General features: G+C 34.9%; 3 protein-coding genes across 4 annotated transcripts; 1 reads left to right on the top strand and 2 right to left on the bottom strand.

Annotated features, from left to right (window-relative positions):
- Positions 1-7,749: 7,749 nt before the first annotated feature.
- LOC108579222 (transportin-3) lies at positions 7,750-12,206 on the bottom strand. The gene is given in 18 exon segments (XM_017942703.1): positions 7,750-7,810; positions 7,884-7,996; positions 8,080-8,247; positions 8,327-8,483; positions 8,565-8,776; positions 8,847-8,987; positions 9,067-9,312; positions 9,315-9,517; positions 9,590-9,729; positions 9,800-10,035; positions 10,109-10,400; positions 10,490-10,707; positions 10,771-10,902; positions 10,967-11,012; positions 11,059-11,216; positions 11,291-11,494; positions 11,789-12,022; positions 12,131-12,206. Coding segments are annotated over 17 exon segments (2,844 nt in total). The 5' UTR covers positions 11,906-12,022; positions 12,131-12,206.
- A 2,679-nt stretch (positions 12,207-14,885) lies between these two features.
- On the top strand, positions 14,886-15,953 carry LOC108579246 (WASH complex subunit CCDC53 homolog). Of its 2 annotated transcripts, none has more exons than XM_017942733.1 (4): positions 14,886-14,967; positions 15,066-15,230; positions 15,322-15,590; positions 15,865-15,953. In XM_017942733.1, exons 1-4 carry the CDS (start codon positions 14,917-14,919, stop codon positions 15,926-15,928), a joined length of 549 nt encoding a protein of 182 aa, XP_017798222.1. In that variant the 5' UTR covers positions 14,886-14,916; the 3' UTR covers positions 15,929-15,953. The 2 variants fall into 2 exon arrangements, with proteins under 2 accessions (XP_017798222.1, XP_017798221.1); XM_017942732.1 differs by having other exon boundaries at positions 15,862-15,953.
- Positions 15,954-16,023: 70 nt separating this feature from the next.
- On the bottom strand, positions 16,024-16,970 carry LOC108579201 (60S ribosomal protein L44). The gene is made up of 4 exons (XM_017942673.1): positions 16,936-16,970; positions 16,395-16,568; positions 16,176-16,292; positions 16,024-16,092 (listed from the first exon to the last, which is right to left on the bottom strand). Exons 1-4 carry the CDS (start codon positions 16,936-16,938, stop codon positions 16,072-16,074), a joined length of 315 nt encoding a protein of 104 aa, XP_017798162.1. The 5' UTR covers positions 16,939-16,970; the 3' UTR covers positions 16,024-16,071.
- Between the last annotated feature and the right edge of the window lie 187 nt (positions 16,971-17,157).

Raw genomic sequence — 17,157 nt, 5'->3', positions numbered from 1 at the left:
CCTATCTACATACTTCCTTGGTGCGGAACACGAGTTTCACATTGCTCTTTGATCGCGCTTCTAGGTCGATTTTCCGATAAATAGGCTCAAAAGGAACTCGACCCAATCTCGTTGATTGATTAATGGCAATCAAAGCTGAAATTTGTACATTAGGCAATTATTTGCCCTGGAAACCGACTATTATCAGGTGCAGCAGATTGCGGCATGCTATGCACCAACCAAATTCCTATGTGTACATATGTAAATACATCTTCACCGCTATGTTTCTTTCCAAACGTTTCTCTCTATACAAGCGGCCAATTCATTTCTACGATTAAAACACCACTTTGTTAAGAATATTAAATTAAATTATTTTTGCAAATAAAACGGGTAATAAACTTTCGAACTTACAACGTGCTCTTTGTCACGTGGGTACCGTTTCCAAATCCCGGTTTCCATGGTCTTATCGTTCATGATCTCCTTTTCCTATATCCTCTTCTCTATTTAACCACCGTGTACACGCAAGTGAAACGTCTAAAACGAACTTCCATCTTTCTCCCTCTTTCTTCGTTATTCTTTATTCTTCAGATGCTTTATCCCGGTTCCTCCGCGTGGTTCTCCCCTCTCTGTCGAGCCACGGCAAATTCGCATCGGCTATCAGCCGGTGCCAATAACGTATATACTAAGGCAGATGGGAGATGTGGTGAGGGTTTGATGGTTGGCCCGACGTTGGTGGGGGAAAGGGATGTTCACCGTCTGCAGGGCCGTGTTCATCGATCAACGCACCCGCGTTCTATTCGTAAATAAATGCACGTAATACACACTATTGCACAAGAGTTCGAAATCACTGCACGTTTTAACAGAAACTTTAAACAAACTGAAAGGAAAGAAAAAGAGGAAGAGAAACGAAGAATAAAGATTAACGATAAAGAATAAGGTTAGGTTAATATAGAAAATGCGTTATATAAAAAGCGAGATACAGTCGGCAAGAGAGACGTGCCTCACCTAACCTCGTTGCAGCAACGACAAACAGTCCGTTGAACGATCGGAATGTGTTTAGTCTGCCTTGAGGAAAATAGCAGTAAAAAGTTGGTAAGAATGAAGGACATGGCGGCACACATCGAACGAAACGTTTCACCTATTTTCAATAATGAACTAACGTTCTCGATTCGCTGGATAATATGACACTGCGATACAACAGATCATTGAAAAGCCGACAAAAACATAATTGAGGTTTATCTCGGTGATCGATCATTTCGCACCAATGAACTGGAACAAATTCGAAGGTACTTTTACGCGGTCGTGAAGCTTCACCACTGTGTCTGTATGTCTCTGTATGCGTATGTAGCATTAATGATACGAAAACTTTCACTGAAATAAAATGAACTTCGGAGGGAAGGGGGAGAACGTATCGGGACGGAGGCTTTTTCTCACCGTTTAAGCGGATAATTCAAAGTCAAGTGCACACGTCTCTCCGGGAGTTAATTTGTCGTGCGTTTGAGCGCGATCATCATACCGCCTCGCCTTTGAACCGCTTCTCTACGTCGCACCGTGAAACGTCGCCGCGTTGCACGCGTTCGCGTATCCTTCCCTTTTTTTTTCTTTTTCTCTGCAACCGTGTATTTACATATAACTCTCTTCGTCTCCATGCGGCCGCCGCCCGTGCACGTTCACCGCGAACGCGGCATTAAACACGACTAGTTGACCGTACTAAAAACATACGCAGGAAATGTATAATAGTTCTCTCTAGCGGCGGTGGACTTAATCTTTCGATGTTCTTGAACCATGGTTCGCGTATTGTGTCGAACTTTTTGCGCAACTGTTTCCTAGTTATAGGAAAAGTAATAGTTTTTCTTTTTTTTTTTGAAAGAAACTTACAACCATGGGGAAAAAGGATGGAGGTCGAGGGAGCCGCATGTTAATTTCAACGCGTCTGCAAACCTTGAGCGTTTATAATTACACTGTACAAAAATGAGAGAAATTCTGTGCAAGTCAATCGTTGCTTTTTTACAGGAGCATTTCTTTGCAAGTTTTAAAAAGAATATTACATGTATTCGATTAACTGTTAACTTTTCTTTAGTGTTGAAAAAGGTAACAAATTTGTTCGTGAAAGACATTAAAAAGATTATTTCGAGAAAAGGAAAGAAAGAAAGAGGAAAGAGTTAGGTTCGAATTAACCTCCCCAGAATCTGAAGTTCCCTGCTGCGACGTCTGGCCCGATAATTTTTATTATTCCTTATGCGTAAAACCTTCCACGAATCACGGTCTGTATTTCCACCTACTGTTCGACGTTAATGCTCTTTAATTAAAAGAAAACGCAAATTAAAAATATCCCTTTTTTATCCTTTTTTTGAAAATCGTATATTTATAAAAAATAACTCGAGAAGTTATTTGAACATTATTGCGTTTCACGGAATGAGAAAAAAAAGATTATGTAAAAGAATTACTTTTTCATACACATTGGAACAGCGATTGGATGGCTTCCATCTTTTTCTATATTTCACCGTAGAGAAATGCTATAACGTATAGGTATATACCCTCGGGACGATAGAAAACTACGTTCTTATCTTATTAACGCCACTTCTTTCAGGCTCGAGCGCAATGTGAAACGATCGTCACGATGCTCGTTCTTTGGAACGACCCTGACAAAGTCTGACTAGGCGGCCAGACGACCGCGAGACAGCTTAAGCGGTTCGCGAACACACCTAACCCTCGATTAGCACGATATTCAAATTGTACGATTCCTTTTAAAAAGGAAAAAAACTTGCATTTTACGTGATTCAATTAAATTTCTCTGGTTAGGTTGTACATTTATGTGTATATTCCCCTTTTTATTTATAATAATAAAAATATAATGTTCATTTACACAATTTTGATTAAACGTGTAAATTGAGGGTTATGTTTGCATTTACAATTCGTTTCTTGTTCCAATGGCGGATATTCACTCGAACAGTAAGGAACGGTAGAATCCCTGCATGTTTCCAAATTACCATTCTACATGCATAAAGAGATGCATATTTCTTCCTGCGATGAATATTTTATGAACATAGGACGTTGCATCTACTTTATGCAGAATCTTGGAACCGAAAAACGTTCGCGTATCCCGTGAACGGGTAAAATGGCCGACTTTACCCTCCCTTCTCTCTAACCTCTCGCTTTGTGAATTACAGTATTTCTAATTTACGCTCAGAAGCGATACAATTTACGGGCGGAACGACGAAATTTCCCTGGAACGAAAATTCTCGCTCACAAATTCAGCTCTGCGAACTCTGTCCGGTTGACTCCACCGCAAAACAACGACTATGGGAATCGCGGCCCGTAGTTTAGACGTCAGTGATGGGCAAGTAGGCAGTAAACCTGCAGCAACGTACAAAGAGAGTGGGAAGTGGTGGAAAAAGAGAGATTCTCGGAACAACAGAAAGAGAAAGGAACGAAAGATAAGAAAGAAGGAAAGAAAGATAGAAAGGGAAGAAGCGGAAAGAGGAACGAAGAAAGAAAGAAGGAAAAAAGAGAACATTGGCAATGCGGTGATACGCAGCGGCAGCAGTGGCGCCGAAAATGCAATGCGGTGCGCCGGAACGACGGCGTCGGCGTCGGGCGTGGCGGATAACTGACCTCGACTCGTCTAGCCTAGCCGCCCCTGACGCCGCACCGTTTCCCACCAGTTTTATTCTATCCCTCTGATGCACCATCGTGCCACTGATCCCCCCCACTATCGTGACGCTGAATACCACCACTACGTACCACCGTTTGCAACTTCTCTCTATACTCTACTGTACACGTTCGCCCTTTTCTCTTTCTCTTTCTCTTTCCCTTTCTACATGGATACGTGTATGTACGTATACACGGTGGAGCTTTCGTCTTCCTCGTCCTACGGTCAAATGGTCGCGTTACCCCTCCAGCAACGACCTTACTCCCTCTACACCTGCCTTACACCCGGTGTGTCCCCCACCAACCCTGTTCGTTTCTCTATCGTATCGTTTCTGTTCGATTCTTCTCTCCTCTACGCTCGCGTCTACTCTTCTTGTCTCGTCGCGGCCTTCCGCGCCCCTGGCAGATCGGCAGACAGCAGTCTGACTGTCTGGTTGCCCGGCAACGCGCCGCTGCCCGTCGCCGTCGATGAGAGAGGGTGAATTCAGCGATAGTTACGTGCCGCATCCTGCACGAGCAAATGTTAGTACAACGAGACGGCCGGCCAAAAAATTGGGTAACATAGATATCGGTTCGATGCTGGAGGTGTAGGTTCGTTGCCAATGAACTAATTTATGCAAATACTTTTTTCTTATCGAGAAAATCTGACGTATTGGTTTTGACGTTTTGATCAATACTTCAGCAGCAGTGGGTGTTTTGAAAAATTATAATGTACTTGAAGAATGTGGGTGGTAATGTTTAAATTCAAAATACTTTCAAAATTGTAGCATTTTTGCAACGTAGTACTACATTATATAGAAGTTGGTAAAGTTAAGTTTAGATGGCACTGTACCATAGAACATAGATCAACTTCTTCACACATGCATACATACTTCTTTACACATACATACATACTTCTTTGTACATTTTCGAGTTGTCTCTGAATATCGACCACTTGTATTTTGCACGTTATCGATCGATCGTAAAGAGATCGATGGATTAGCTTGCACGAACCCTTGCTTATGGGATAACTGAATTGGAAAGCTAACTGATTATTGTTTAAGAACTGAGAATATTTCATCTAAGGATTAAAGGACACAAAGAAACGTCGCATCGGTGCAGGTAGAGGAATTTAGCGCAGTTAATACGAACGGGCGATAGTATTGCTGTAACAGACAACGCTATCTAGGGGATGAATCGACAGAAGGGAGATAACGGTTCACGTGATTGTTGGGTTAGAAGCGAATTAGGGTTTTCTCAAATCTATTTTACAGGTAAAAAGGAAATGACGGTGGAAAGGAAGTTCTTGGAACTCCATTGCAAGGAACGTGTACAGTTACGAAGGTGTCGGGCCATTCGTTCGCGGTATAATGACCCTCTGCACTCGTACCACTCGCATTCTTTACTTTTTTTTCTTCCTAGTTGGGTGAAACAAATTATTTTGCTCAAATCAACAACGGGTAAAGTGGCGACAACGTATACGTGTCATGGAAAGTCGTGAATGATAGAGCTCGGTAACATAAAACATGATATTAGTTAACAATACGACTTGATACACGTGTGAGGTATTCGTCAGTCACTCAATGCTTAGGCAACTCGAAGCCCTTCTATTGATAGATAGTACATGTGGATGCCTTGTGGTCATTGTACTTCGTCGGTCATAATGAAACAACGCGCAGCAAATGACATTTCTGCCACGATTATTTGTACCTCATTGCTGTATGGATAGCGTCGGCTTATTTGAAGTCTTGTTGAAAGCTACCTTTCTACACTTAAGGAATTTAAACGATCAATCACCTATACTGGTGTGCACTCTTAAAACAATTTGCGTCAGGAATGAAAATTAAAATCTACTACAGGTGATACAAATGTATCAACTAACTGGCTTATTCAGCTACATTGCAACAACATTCCTTTGTTAGAAACCAATTCCTTAGCCAACAAGGTTCGACTGTGTGTGACTCATAACGCAACTGCTCAGTGACTCAGACCCTGAGATTGCTAGCAATGTTTCCAGAAGACGTGGCATCCGATCCTGAGTTATGAAAGTGTTGCTAGAACTATTCAATATCTGTTTTTCGTTTTAAGCATGCACTCAATAGTCATTAGCTTTTTTTAATTAGCAGCGCAAAATTATAACACATTCGTGAAACTTTCTAAATTCTGTTTAAAAGTAAAAAAAGTAGTCAAATCTCTTACCCTCGGCTTATTACCTCGGTATTTCCTGATAGTGATTTAATTATTACAGTATTTGTGTAATAATTATACGCAGGATTTATATACCAAGATTATTCATTAATGACTGCAACAGTTGTTACTTGAATAACGTTGCTAGTCATTGACCGAAATGGCGTGAATCAGCTCGTCCATAGAATGCCTGCTATGCTTCGTGCCGCGCTATATTCTTTAAACGTTGGTTAAAAAGCATCATGTGTTACTCCGTGAGTACATATGTTAATTCCAATATCTGTTTTATTATATACATTGTGTACATATATATTTCTTTTTTATCATGAATAAAACAATGAAACTGTTTTGATCCTTTGTGTAATTACTAACCTCTTTATTGTCAATTTAAATTTAAGATCAAGTAAAAAATATTTCGTTTGGAATATATCAGAAGTTTGTTATCGTAAAGTAGAATGTTGGCATAAATGCTAATGATAATGCTAGTTGTTAAAATATTCTTACAGTTTAATCATTTTCAATCTTACATTATAATTGATTTTCTTTTTAATATTAATGCTTATCTTCATTAAAATTTTATCTGTACATTAACAATTTATAAGAAGTTAATTATCTTATATAATGTAAATTATTTGTACAAGTTAACCATTGTGTAAAATGAGTATATAGTTTCTGTGTATGTTTCATTGCATGAGTGAATTTGTATTCTTGAACGTTTCTCAAGGTCACTGTTATACCCTCATATCATATGTGGATACTACAGTGTTCCTTTGATTCCAAAATACCATCATAATTGTATTCCAAAAACGCAAAAATTCATTTAAATATTAACAAGATTTAGGACTATTGAACACTTTACTTTCAGATGTAGATTCATACAATGAGAATGGGAGATGAATATGTCATCTTCCAATACCATTATCACATAACACATCTCATTAAACATGATCTAAATGTATATAAAATTATATTTTGTGAAACATGTGAAAAAGATACAGAAGTGTGAATAAGATCTACATTTTATCCTGTGAAATTCATACATATCTTTCATTTTTTGTAATATGTATGCACAAATGATTTTTGTATTATACGTATTATTTATCCATATTTAAGTAGTTTTACATTTCATTTAGATATTTACTAAAATTTATCTTGCAAAGTTCGTTTGCTCTCCATGTTATTTGTCATAAAAAATTAAAAAAAAAAAAACGTCATCACTGAAAGTGACACCTTATAACAGGACTGTTGAAGCGTTAAAATATAACTATAAAATAATATTGTACAACTTATTACATGTTAATGAGTGACAAATAGCAGACATCTCATACTTTTTCGAGAAATTTAATAGTATTCCATTGGAAGGTTGTCTAAGTAAATAAGATGGAAAGCACAAAAATATATAATCACTCTGACTTTCAAATGTTTACTACCTGCACTTTATCCACAAAGTATGTGTAATGTGTCTTTCAAATAGCTGACTAGATACATACCTAATATAATAGGTAATTCGGATATCTTTCCTCGTAGCTATCACATGTTCAAAGATTACATGGAACAAATGCAATAAAACTATATTAATAACAACATAAATAACTGAAAGATGTGCAGTGAGTGAAGTTCTATGTTTGGTACTTTTACATGATAAAGATGTTCATATTAAAAAGAGAATGTTAGTAACTACAATGTTTGTATGTGAAATTAAGAAATACACTTTATAGGAAAGTCGACTTATTTTTATCGTTTTTACATACTTTGCGACGGAATGTGTAGATAGTAAACAAGTATAAAGTATTTAAAACTTTTGCTAATACATTTATACAGCATAGACTCACCATTTCACAATAATCTTGTTTCTTTGATACCTTCAAATATATCGATTATATGAAGGATCTTGGAAGATCTTTGCTGTTTACAATTTTGACATATTTTACCTTAATTTTACATCGAAATGCATCAACGATACAAACGCGCAAAATTACGTAAGGCATGATTTACGGATTTTGCTGAGTCCGCCCTATAAGTTAAACAACTTGCATAAAATTTCTGTACTTCAACTGGAAAGTATTAAAAATTCTAATTTGACATACCTTGTAACTGTACTGTGAAATTCGAACAGTTGTTCAGGTTGTGCTGTTGGAGAACCGCCTGCGTTTTGTAATGGCATAATTTTAATGGCTTCCGCTAACCATTTGGATAATAACTAAACAACAAATAATATTTTAAGTATAGAAGTATATGATAGGCTATCTAACATTGAGTAGAAAGAAATTCATTGTGACTTACTTGTCTATTAGTCAGAGAAAGTTCAACCAAAACATCCGCAACATCTGATAACATGTAGGACGATAGCGAGAACACGGATGCATGAAGTAATCTTGTGACTAATGTTTGCCCTTTTTCTTCTAATATGCGGTGTACTAATTGCTGTCGCATTGTATAATCTGTTCGAGTCTTTGGAAAATACAAAAAAACTATCAATACTTGCATGATATCCGAGTCATAAAAAATATTATTGTTTTCATTTAAATACCTCATAGTTACGACCGCAATGTATAAGGTCATAAAAGAATTTCATTACTGAAACATTTGCGTCCCTATGGTCTAAACTACAGGCCATTAAGGCACAGTCAATTATACTTTCCATTAAAACCGAGCATAAAAAGGCTGTGGGAGCCCTTTGAAGAAACCTATTGTTAAAAATAAAGATATTTGTATACGTAAAATATAGTGTATTATTTGTACACCGTCTGAATAATAAATATATATACCTGGCACATAATCTAAAAAGATCATCTACTGTATCAGGATGATTCTTTAGTCCATCTTGTTGCTGAAGTATAGTAAAAGTAGGCCCAATAAATGCTTCCAGCATTCTTAATAAACCGGTGACACATTCTGAATTTATGGCGTATTCATCAACTAATATTGAACCAAGATATAAAAAACAGCTATGTTGATGGGCTGCGTATAATTGTACGATCTGAAAATCCAGAAAACAATGAAAAAAAGAAACATTATGATACAATTCAGAGTTTATAAACAATAAATACCTGTTTCACAAGTGGTTCAAGGAGATGGGCGGAATGTTTTCCTACACAACGAACAGCGAATCTTAAACAACGGCAACACCTTTCCATCAATTTTGCGTCATGTTGATATGTTGTGCATACGTTTGATAACATGGGCCACATCTGTATATAACAATATTAGTATAAAAAATACCAAATACATATCATAAAATTTTAATTATATTATTATTACAAAACGTACTTCGTTAACAGCATTTTGACAAGGATGAAATTCATAAGAATCGTGAATTTTTGGATCAGTATGCCTAAATATAGCGGCTAATCTATCTAGCCATATCACAGGATCAGTCTTTGTTCCTATTTCAATTGGAATTCTACGTTCCATAATTTCGCATAACGGTCTTGCTTGGAACCAACATAATTCCTTCATAGCTTGCGACAGTTCCTCAGCCGGTAAACTTGACATCTTTTATATAAATAAATATATTCTACCATCTTACCCTTGAGTAAACCAATAGCAGCATCATTACTAATAGCAAAACTGTCAAGAGAACGTGCAATTTGTAATAATCCTGGGAAGTGAGAAGCCATGTGTAATGGACAAGCTGTACATATGCTGAGTAATGCACCGCAAGCAGCGCTTCCTAAACCCTTTTGACTTAAACAGGTCAGAAGAAAATTTAAAACAGGTTCTGCAACATTAATGTTAAGTTATCGAAAGAACATATCAAAATAAACCACCTGTAATTATTTAAAAATTTTACCTAAGGATTGAGGGTGATTGTCTATCCACTCACAAAGTTCTCCTAACAAAAGGATACTCGTGTGACGTACAGCTATATGAGTATTTTCTGGTAAATTTAAAATAGCCTCTACTACTTTCGGAACTACATCGTTTTCTTTTCTGTGAATAAACGATATCGCACAAGTTGAATTATAATAAAAAATCGAGTTTTGATGCGTAAGAAACTCACGGTAAAATATTTTTTGCAACTGCTTGCATTACAAACAGAGCAGCTTCGGTCGAATCCCATGTGGGTACATGATTAGGTTGACCTTGCGGTCCTGGACCACCCGTCAAAGAAGAAAACATTTGACGGAAACAGTGACTACTTCCAACTACAAATACTACGTCTTTTATCAGATCGGAAACACGGTTTCTGAAATCTGCAAATTCTTCGCCACCAGCTCCCTCTTCTACCAAACCCAACTGTTGGTTGAAAAATTATATATTTAATATTAAGAGAAAAAATACATACTCTAAATTAAATGTAATTACTTACATGATCTGGTTCCATTTGACAATGCCTACATAATGCTCCAATTAATCTCTCAATATGAGGTCGAAACACTACATTAAGATCATCACTGTTCTTTTGGTAGAGAATTTCAGATAAACGATACCACAAATTAAATGTTATTTGTGCCACTTCATAGTCATGATGTCCAACACATACTAAGACCAGATCAAGGATTTTAATAGCATAATGTTGTTTTCCTCCTGCACAGCCATTTACCATAGTTTCCAAGAATGTCTCAGCTAACTCCGTAAAAATCCGACAATAGTTTATGGATCTAAATAATTCATACAATAACTAAGTAAATATTTAAGATAATCTTGAGTTCTACTACATCTTTAATTAGATAAAAGAAGTAAGGTTTACTTGTCCATATCTTCATGTGCAACAGATAAATGGTATGGTTGTTCTAAAGTCATTACACTAGTAAAAAGAAATAGTTGTAGCTGTTGCAGCTGCATAGTTGATTCGCTATTATTATCCCGACTACTACTGCTATCTTCTTCCAAAACTTGCAGAATTACACATATACAATCTGCAGCTGCTTCATGTAATTGAGATCCAGTCATGTGATTTCCAAGTATCTAAACAGTAATGTGTAATTCTGGAAATGAAATTCACTTAAAGCCATTTCTGATAAAACATACCTGAAGGGTATATACAATAACATCACTTGTGGGTACAAGAGGTATAGCATGCACTGCAATCCAACTTGTAAAACATCTAAGAATTGTAACACGAATTTGTACATTTTCTCCACCATTTTTTAGACACATTTTCTGAAAATGTAGTAAGAGTTAAACACAACTGATATACAAGTATTTCTGTACCTTCCACACTTACTAGAAATTCTGTTACTGTTATAAATATACAAATATATTGAAACCGGCTTATTAATGCATTATACTTTAAGTTTCATTTCCATCTTTTTATACCTAAGAGATCTTGAATTTACTTCCTCAGGTAATACTGTCATTACTTCAAGCAATGGCCATAAGCTAGCTGTTGATTCTCCAAATCTGTTGATTAAATCCACAACTGGTTTTTGCCAAGTAGACATTTGTAATGCAAGATCAGCCAGTGCTAGGCACAACTATAATAATAATCTTGATTATTATGATTATATATAAATGATACACTATAAAAAATATTATACTATGCATAAACCTGTGTAACAATAGCAGAATTGGTGTGTTCATTAATTTGTGATATGTGATTCATTAAAGAATCTCTCAAAGAAATATGAGCCTCTGGAGGTAATTCTTGGAAACATAGTTGTATTTTGGTACGCATTGTTTGTGCAGCAAAGTAACAAGATTGAACATCTCGCTTTTGCTGCAGCATTTCATCTGCTATTTTCCATGCAAATACCTAAAATAATACATAAACATAATAATTATTGTACTAATATTTTTTTCCAATTTATTTCATAATATTAAAATTGCGTACAGTAATTCTACAAAAATTATATGGGAATTAGGTTTTATAACATAAGGTTAGAAACTATTGGATCTATTTACGTTTTTTAACTACAATCTTGTGTATTTGTATCAAGAAATTACCAATAACTGTACAATCAATGTAAAAAAAACATAGAAAAATGCAACGCGTGTACGAATAAAGAATGTAGGGTAATTGTAAAAAGACCGCTAACAAATAACTTACTGATTTTTGTAATTCGTCCAACCATTGAGATGTTTTTCCTGGCCCCGAAGGATTTGAATTATTATATAAAGAATATACAGCCTGGTAAACTGTTTCCAGGTCTGGCGGAGACTCCATTCTTCAAAAAATATTTATTTTCCCGGTAATATCCATACAGTTAATTCCTACTGACAACAGATCACTCGCGTTTCCTACCGCGTTACATCCAATCTCCAAATCCAACCTGTACAACCACTAAAAAGTTCTTGTTCACACTGTCAGCGCATATTCTGCTTTATCGACTTACAGCAATATGACTTTGCCTATCAAAATTTCATTAAACAAATAATTTAAAATACGTACAATTTGAAAAATATTCACCAGTAAAAATCAAGTTGTTTCAGGTATTCTATGTACGATTTCGTTTATATCAGTAATCTATAGGTTGAAGTTATATTAACTGCTATACTTATATCATAGACGATGTACAGGATAGACTTAACACCTTATGGGACTTTGTGTCCCGCGTTCTGAAATACCGATCATGTAAAAAATGAGTGGTTTTGTGACGCCCTCTACGATGTAGAGCGGCGAGTTTAGGAATTATATACAATCTAACCATCAAAGATGGTAAAATCGACAGATGTGAAAGACTCTCCTTTGTTAAATTTGCATGTAAAGATATTTGCATATGTGTGTTGGATTACGTGGGTAGAACTTTGACGATCTCTCGAAAGCAGTAGATGGGATAAATGGTCTTACTGTAAATTAGAACATAATTGCATGTAGTAAGCAGTTTAAAGTTCATACTTATAATAAATTCTTAATTGCTTTAACATTATTAATAACGTACCATCCGTTCAAAATAAGAGTAACCTCGCTTCGCGCATGGGACGTGTTTAAGGCAGGGCTAGAACGTCCAAACCCCCGCTTAAACACCTACGTTTTTCTCCGTCTTACCCTTTGCTACGCTCTCCGTCTACTGTTCCAGGAGTGAAGCTTTCATGTACACGATGATATAATTAATTCTGTATTTACTTTTGTATTGTTCTCTTTTTGGTCTTCTTGCTGCTATCGTTAAAAGAATGTTTCTTACGATCACATAAATAATAAGAAGATCTATTTTGGTTTTCTTCCATACCGTTTTGTAATTCTTCAAATTTTATTTCTTTTTCTAATCATGCGATACTCTATGCGTTAAAAATCGTTCTTTTGTCGGATTGCTTCCCGCCCAGCTTTCAGTAAGTTTATAGCTGCAATACATAATTTTATCTCTGAAAATCTTTAATATTTTTTCTGGAACGTTTTCTGTATTAAAGTAGTTGAGGATAAACGAATAAGCTGAGACTTTTAACTCAAAAAACAAACTTGCTTATTTTTGATTTGTAATGAATGGACTTTTTACCAACATATTTGTCACATTTTTCTGATTAAAATGATACCAAACACGATATAATTTGGAGCATATTTGCTTACTTAATAAATGATAATAAGTAATAAGAAAATACGTAAATATAATTCAAGTTTTTCGCGAATCGCGCGCGCGACACAAAGTTGCAAACGGGAGATCGCGATTGCAACTTTGTTGGCGCAAATCGTTATTGAAAAATGCACATTGTTGCGCGTCGCGCCGTTTTGCAACAATGTGCATTTTTCGAGCACGGTTCGCGGCAACAAAGCTGCAGCCCCCTAGCGCGTTTTTGCAACAATGTGCTTTTCGGGCGCCCGCGGCGAGTCGCAATGTTGCAAACAGCGCACCGTGCAACAATGTACGTTTTTTCGAGAGCGATTCTCAGCAACAATGTTGCAAACTCGGTAACACGTTTGCCACAATGTGCATTCGAAAGTAATACGAGTTAACGATGTTACAAGCGAGAATGACGCTTGTAACAATGTTACATTCAAGCGTAGTGCTTGTAATAATGTTTGCGTTCGAAATAACGCTTCTAATAATGTTGCAATCAGGAATAGAGATTCCAATAATGTTTGTGTTCAAATATAACGCTTCAAGCAATGTTGCATTCAAAAGTAACGCGTACAACAATATTTTGCATTCGAAATAGTGCTTCCATCGATGTTGCATTCGGGAATAGAGACTGCAACAATGTGTGCATTCAATTTTCAAAGATGAACAGTGAAATAAAAGTATCTTGCTACTTAAAAATCACGCTACTGCAACCGTGTCCCACACTTCGATCAATTTGCAACCTCAACTCACACGGAAACAAAGGCTCCGCGGAGAAAAAACGTCATTATACATTCTCAACATATTTCTCCACATATTTCTTATTTTCAAGTACTTTTATTATAGAGTAATTAGTCTTTCTTGTTAAATAACAATTTAGATGGTAGTTTATAATTACTGGAAGTATTAAATAAATTTGTTACACAATTTAACTTAATAAAACAGCTTAATTTATTAACTTGGCAGTGAATTAACAATTGCATGCAGTAGATTAAATAGAAATTGTTTATAACTTTTATTTAACGTTTGAAAATAAATGTTCTTTTTGTGTAATTTAGAAATGGAGAGTTCAGGCCACCATTTCTTCCTTACACACCACACCCATTTCCTTTTGCTCAACACTTATTCGTAATTTCATATTTATATTTAGTTCTAACTCCAATCACTAGTAACGCTGTAATCTTATTCTATACTGAATCGGTAACGTTAGAAACGACATGAAAATGGTAAGGGCACTCTTAGCCCTCCTGACGTAGACAAAAAAATGCATTAAGTGTTAGATCTATCTTGTACCTTGTCTGTGCTTATATCAATCAGAAGGCAACTATAAAATCGTTATATATCAACTGTTTATATAATATATTGCCATAAAGTGGAAGATACTAAAATTCGTTAAAATTATAACTAGATTTTGATCATAACCCAATTGAAGGATTTTTATTTATAACTTCTGAGTTTTCAACTAGTCTATAATGGAATACAGCTTTAAATTCCCCGCCGTTTGTTCGTTATCCGTAGAGTGTTTTACAAGGGAAGGCGTATATCTACCAGGGTTGAGAAATTTCGTTTCTTAGTGAACGCATCCTATCGTGAGTCCTACATAATCTGTGGGAGCAATGTGTCGAAAGTTTATGACGTTTGACAGTTGGACAACAATCACAAGGGATAACATTTGAAATATACAATGAATGATTATAAAATTCCGATAATCGAACCAACTATCGATTATACCAAGGTGCAGATACTCATTTTCAACATTTTTTCTAATTTTACCACTTTTACATATAAACAATTAACTTTTCTTTTTATCTGTAATCGTCTTTTTATTATTAGGTTCCTCCAATTAATCAAAAGAGGACGATTTCTTTCATTAATCACTTTATTGTGCATACTGTAACATTCCTTAATAAATTTGCATTATCATGTGAAGAAAGATTATTTGAATTTGAAAATAAATTACAGAGGATAGAAGCTTCACTAGAAATTTTAGAATCTTGGGTATGTAAACATTTGTGTGTGTAGATAGACAGACAGATTTATGACAGATAAAAATACTTATAATTTCTGGTAATTCATTTATGTTTGATAGTTATCATCTGTGCCTGGTTTAGAACAAGATCAAAATACAAAAGGTGCTATAGAAAGTAATGACAATAAACAAGAAGAAAAAAATGCATCTAAAATAGATGAACCTGATAATATTAAACAGGGTGAGCCTAAAAATACAGAGACTGAAGAACAGCCAATGAATGCAGACCCACGTTATGAGAAATATTTTAAAATGGTACACGTCGGTGTACCAAAAGAAGCAGTTAAATTAAAAATGAAACAAGAGGGTTTGGACTCATCTATTTTGGAGTAAGTTTGACTAAATATTTTTCAAAAATTTGAATGATTAATATTCAAGCTTATGATAAGGTATAACTCAAAAATTAAGCTACATGTATATTTGAAAATTTAATAAAGCACTGATTAAAAACAGCTGTAGATAAAGAAGAAATACAATATTTTGTCATCAATATAATTTCTACATAGTACGATTTTTAAAATTTTTTAACTTGTACAGTGCATTACCTTTGAAGCAGTAACTGATTTAAGATATTAACACTAGTGTTATTTTTTACATTAGCAGTGATTCCCAGCAAATAGTTTCTAAACCAAAGTCTACAGATAATGGTGGGGATAAAGGAGACTAACATTTAGTAATATTCATATGTTAAGTACACAAAATATTTTTATGTTATAAAACACAGTTAATAAAATAAACAACTGTACAAATTCCAGAACATTTATTTCATTTATTAAATACAAATAGAAAGTTAACATACATAACTTCACCCTAGAACTGAATCATTTGTCCCTGAAAAGAAAACATTAGAGGTTAGGTTAGTCAATCCATAAATTATGTAAAAAATTTTGGAGGAATACTTTATATACACTTACCTTCCTCTTCTTGTCACCTCCCAATTCAAAATGCTTACATCTTTTAAGAGGAATTTGTTTCCTATACTTGCATTCTGTACATTCCATTCTTAAGACAATCTTTTTTGTAGTTTTTGCCTAAGAGAAACAAATGTGAAGTTATTACTATAAAATCATAATTTTATAAACAGTATTATAGGAAACTATACTATAAAGTACTTAATTTTTTCGAATATGTACCTTCTTTCTGAATATGGGTTTGGTTTGTCCACCAAAACCTTGCTGTTTACGGTCATAACGCCTTCTACCTTGTGATGCATGACGTTCTTTACTTTTTTTATACTGTGTCACTTTGTGTGGCTTATGTACCTTGCACCTTTTGCAAAAAGTGCGTCTCTGTTTCGGTACGTTTACCTGAAAAAATTGAAATACGTAAAGTATATTACCACGCAGGTCACTTTTTTGTAAATACGTAACTAAAATAATTAAAAAATAATGGTTAATATTTTTTGTAACTTTAAATTATCTTTTTTCAGTTATCTTCTTTTAAAAAATACTGCGCTTTATTTTTTAAGGCTATACTTCCATAGTAAAACAGTTTGTCACTTTTCGAGGTTATGTTTCACATTACTTCGCATTTAAAAATACTTAAAATATTTATACTACTATTTTACAAATACAATATATGCGAAAACATTTAACGTTAGAAGTGATACTTCTTCAAGATTATGGATAAAATTTCGGATAAATTGCACATATTTCGAATTGGATGTTTACCTACCATATTGGATGTTTAGAAAGAAAAGGAAACGTATTCTAACCGGAAATAGCCATATATATGTATATACGCATGCGCATGTACCATACGCTGTACAAAAATTGGAAATATAATGTTCTTTTTTTTGAGGAAACGTATAAATATTAATATGATGTTTAACATAATACCATTCTATAAAATCCATTCTGTGTAAAGTTAGAATAAAAATGAGTATCAAAGTTTTTA

This window comes from Habropoda laboriosa, unplaced genomic scaffold (assembly GCF_001263275.1).
Source record: "Habropoda laboriosa isolate 0110345459 unplaced genomic scaffold, ASM126327v1 scaffold64, whole genome shotgun sequence".
In the NCBI taxonomy this organism is placed as follows: Eukaryota; Metazoa; Arthropoda; class Insecta; order Hymenoptera; family Apidae; genus Habropoda; species Habropoda laboriosa.
The sequence above is the reverse complement of the archived record's forward strand: the minus strand, read 5'-3'. Positions and strand labels throughout refer to the sequence as shown.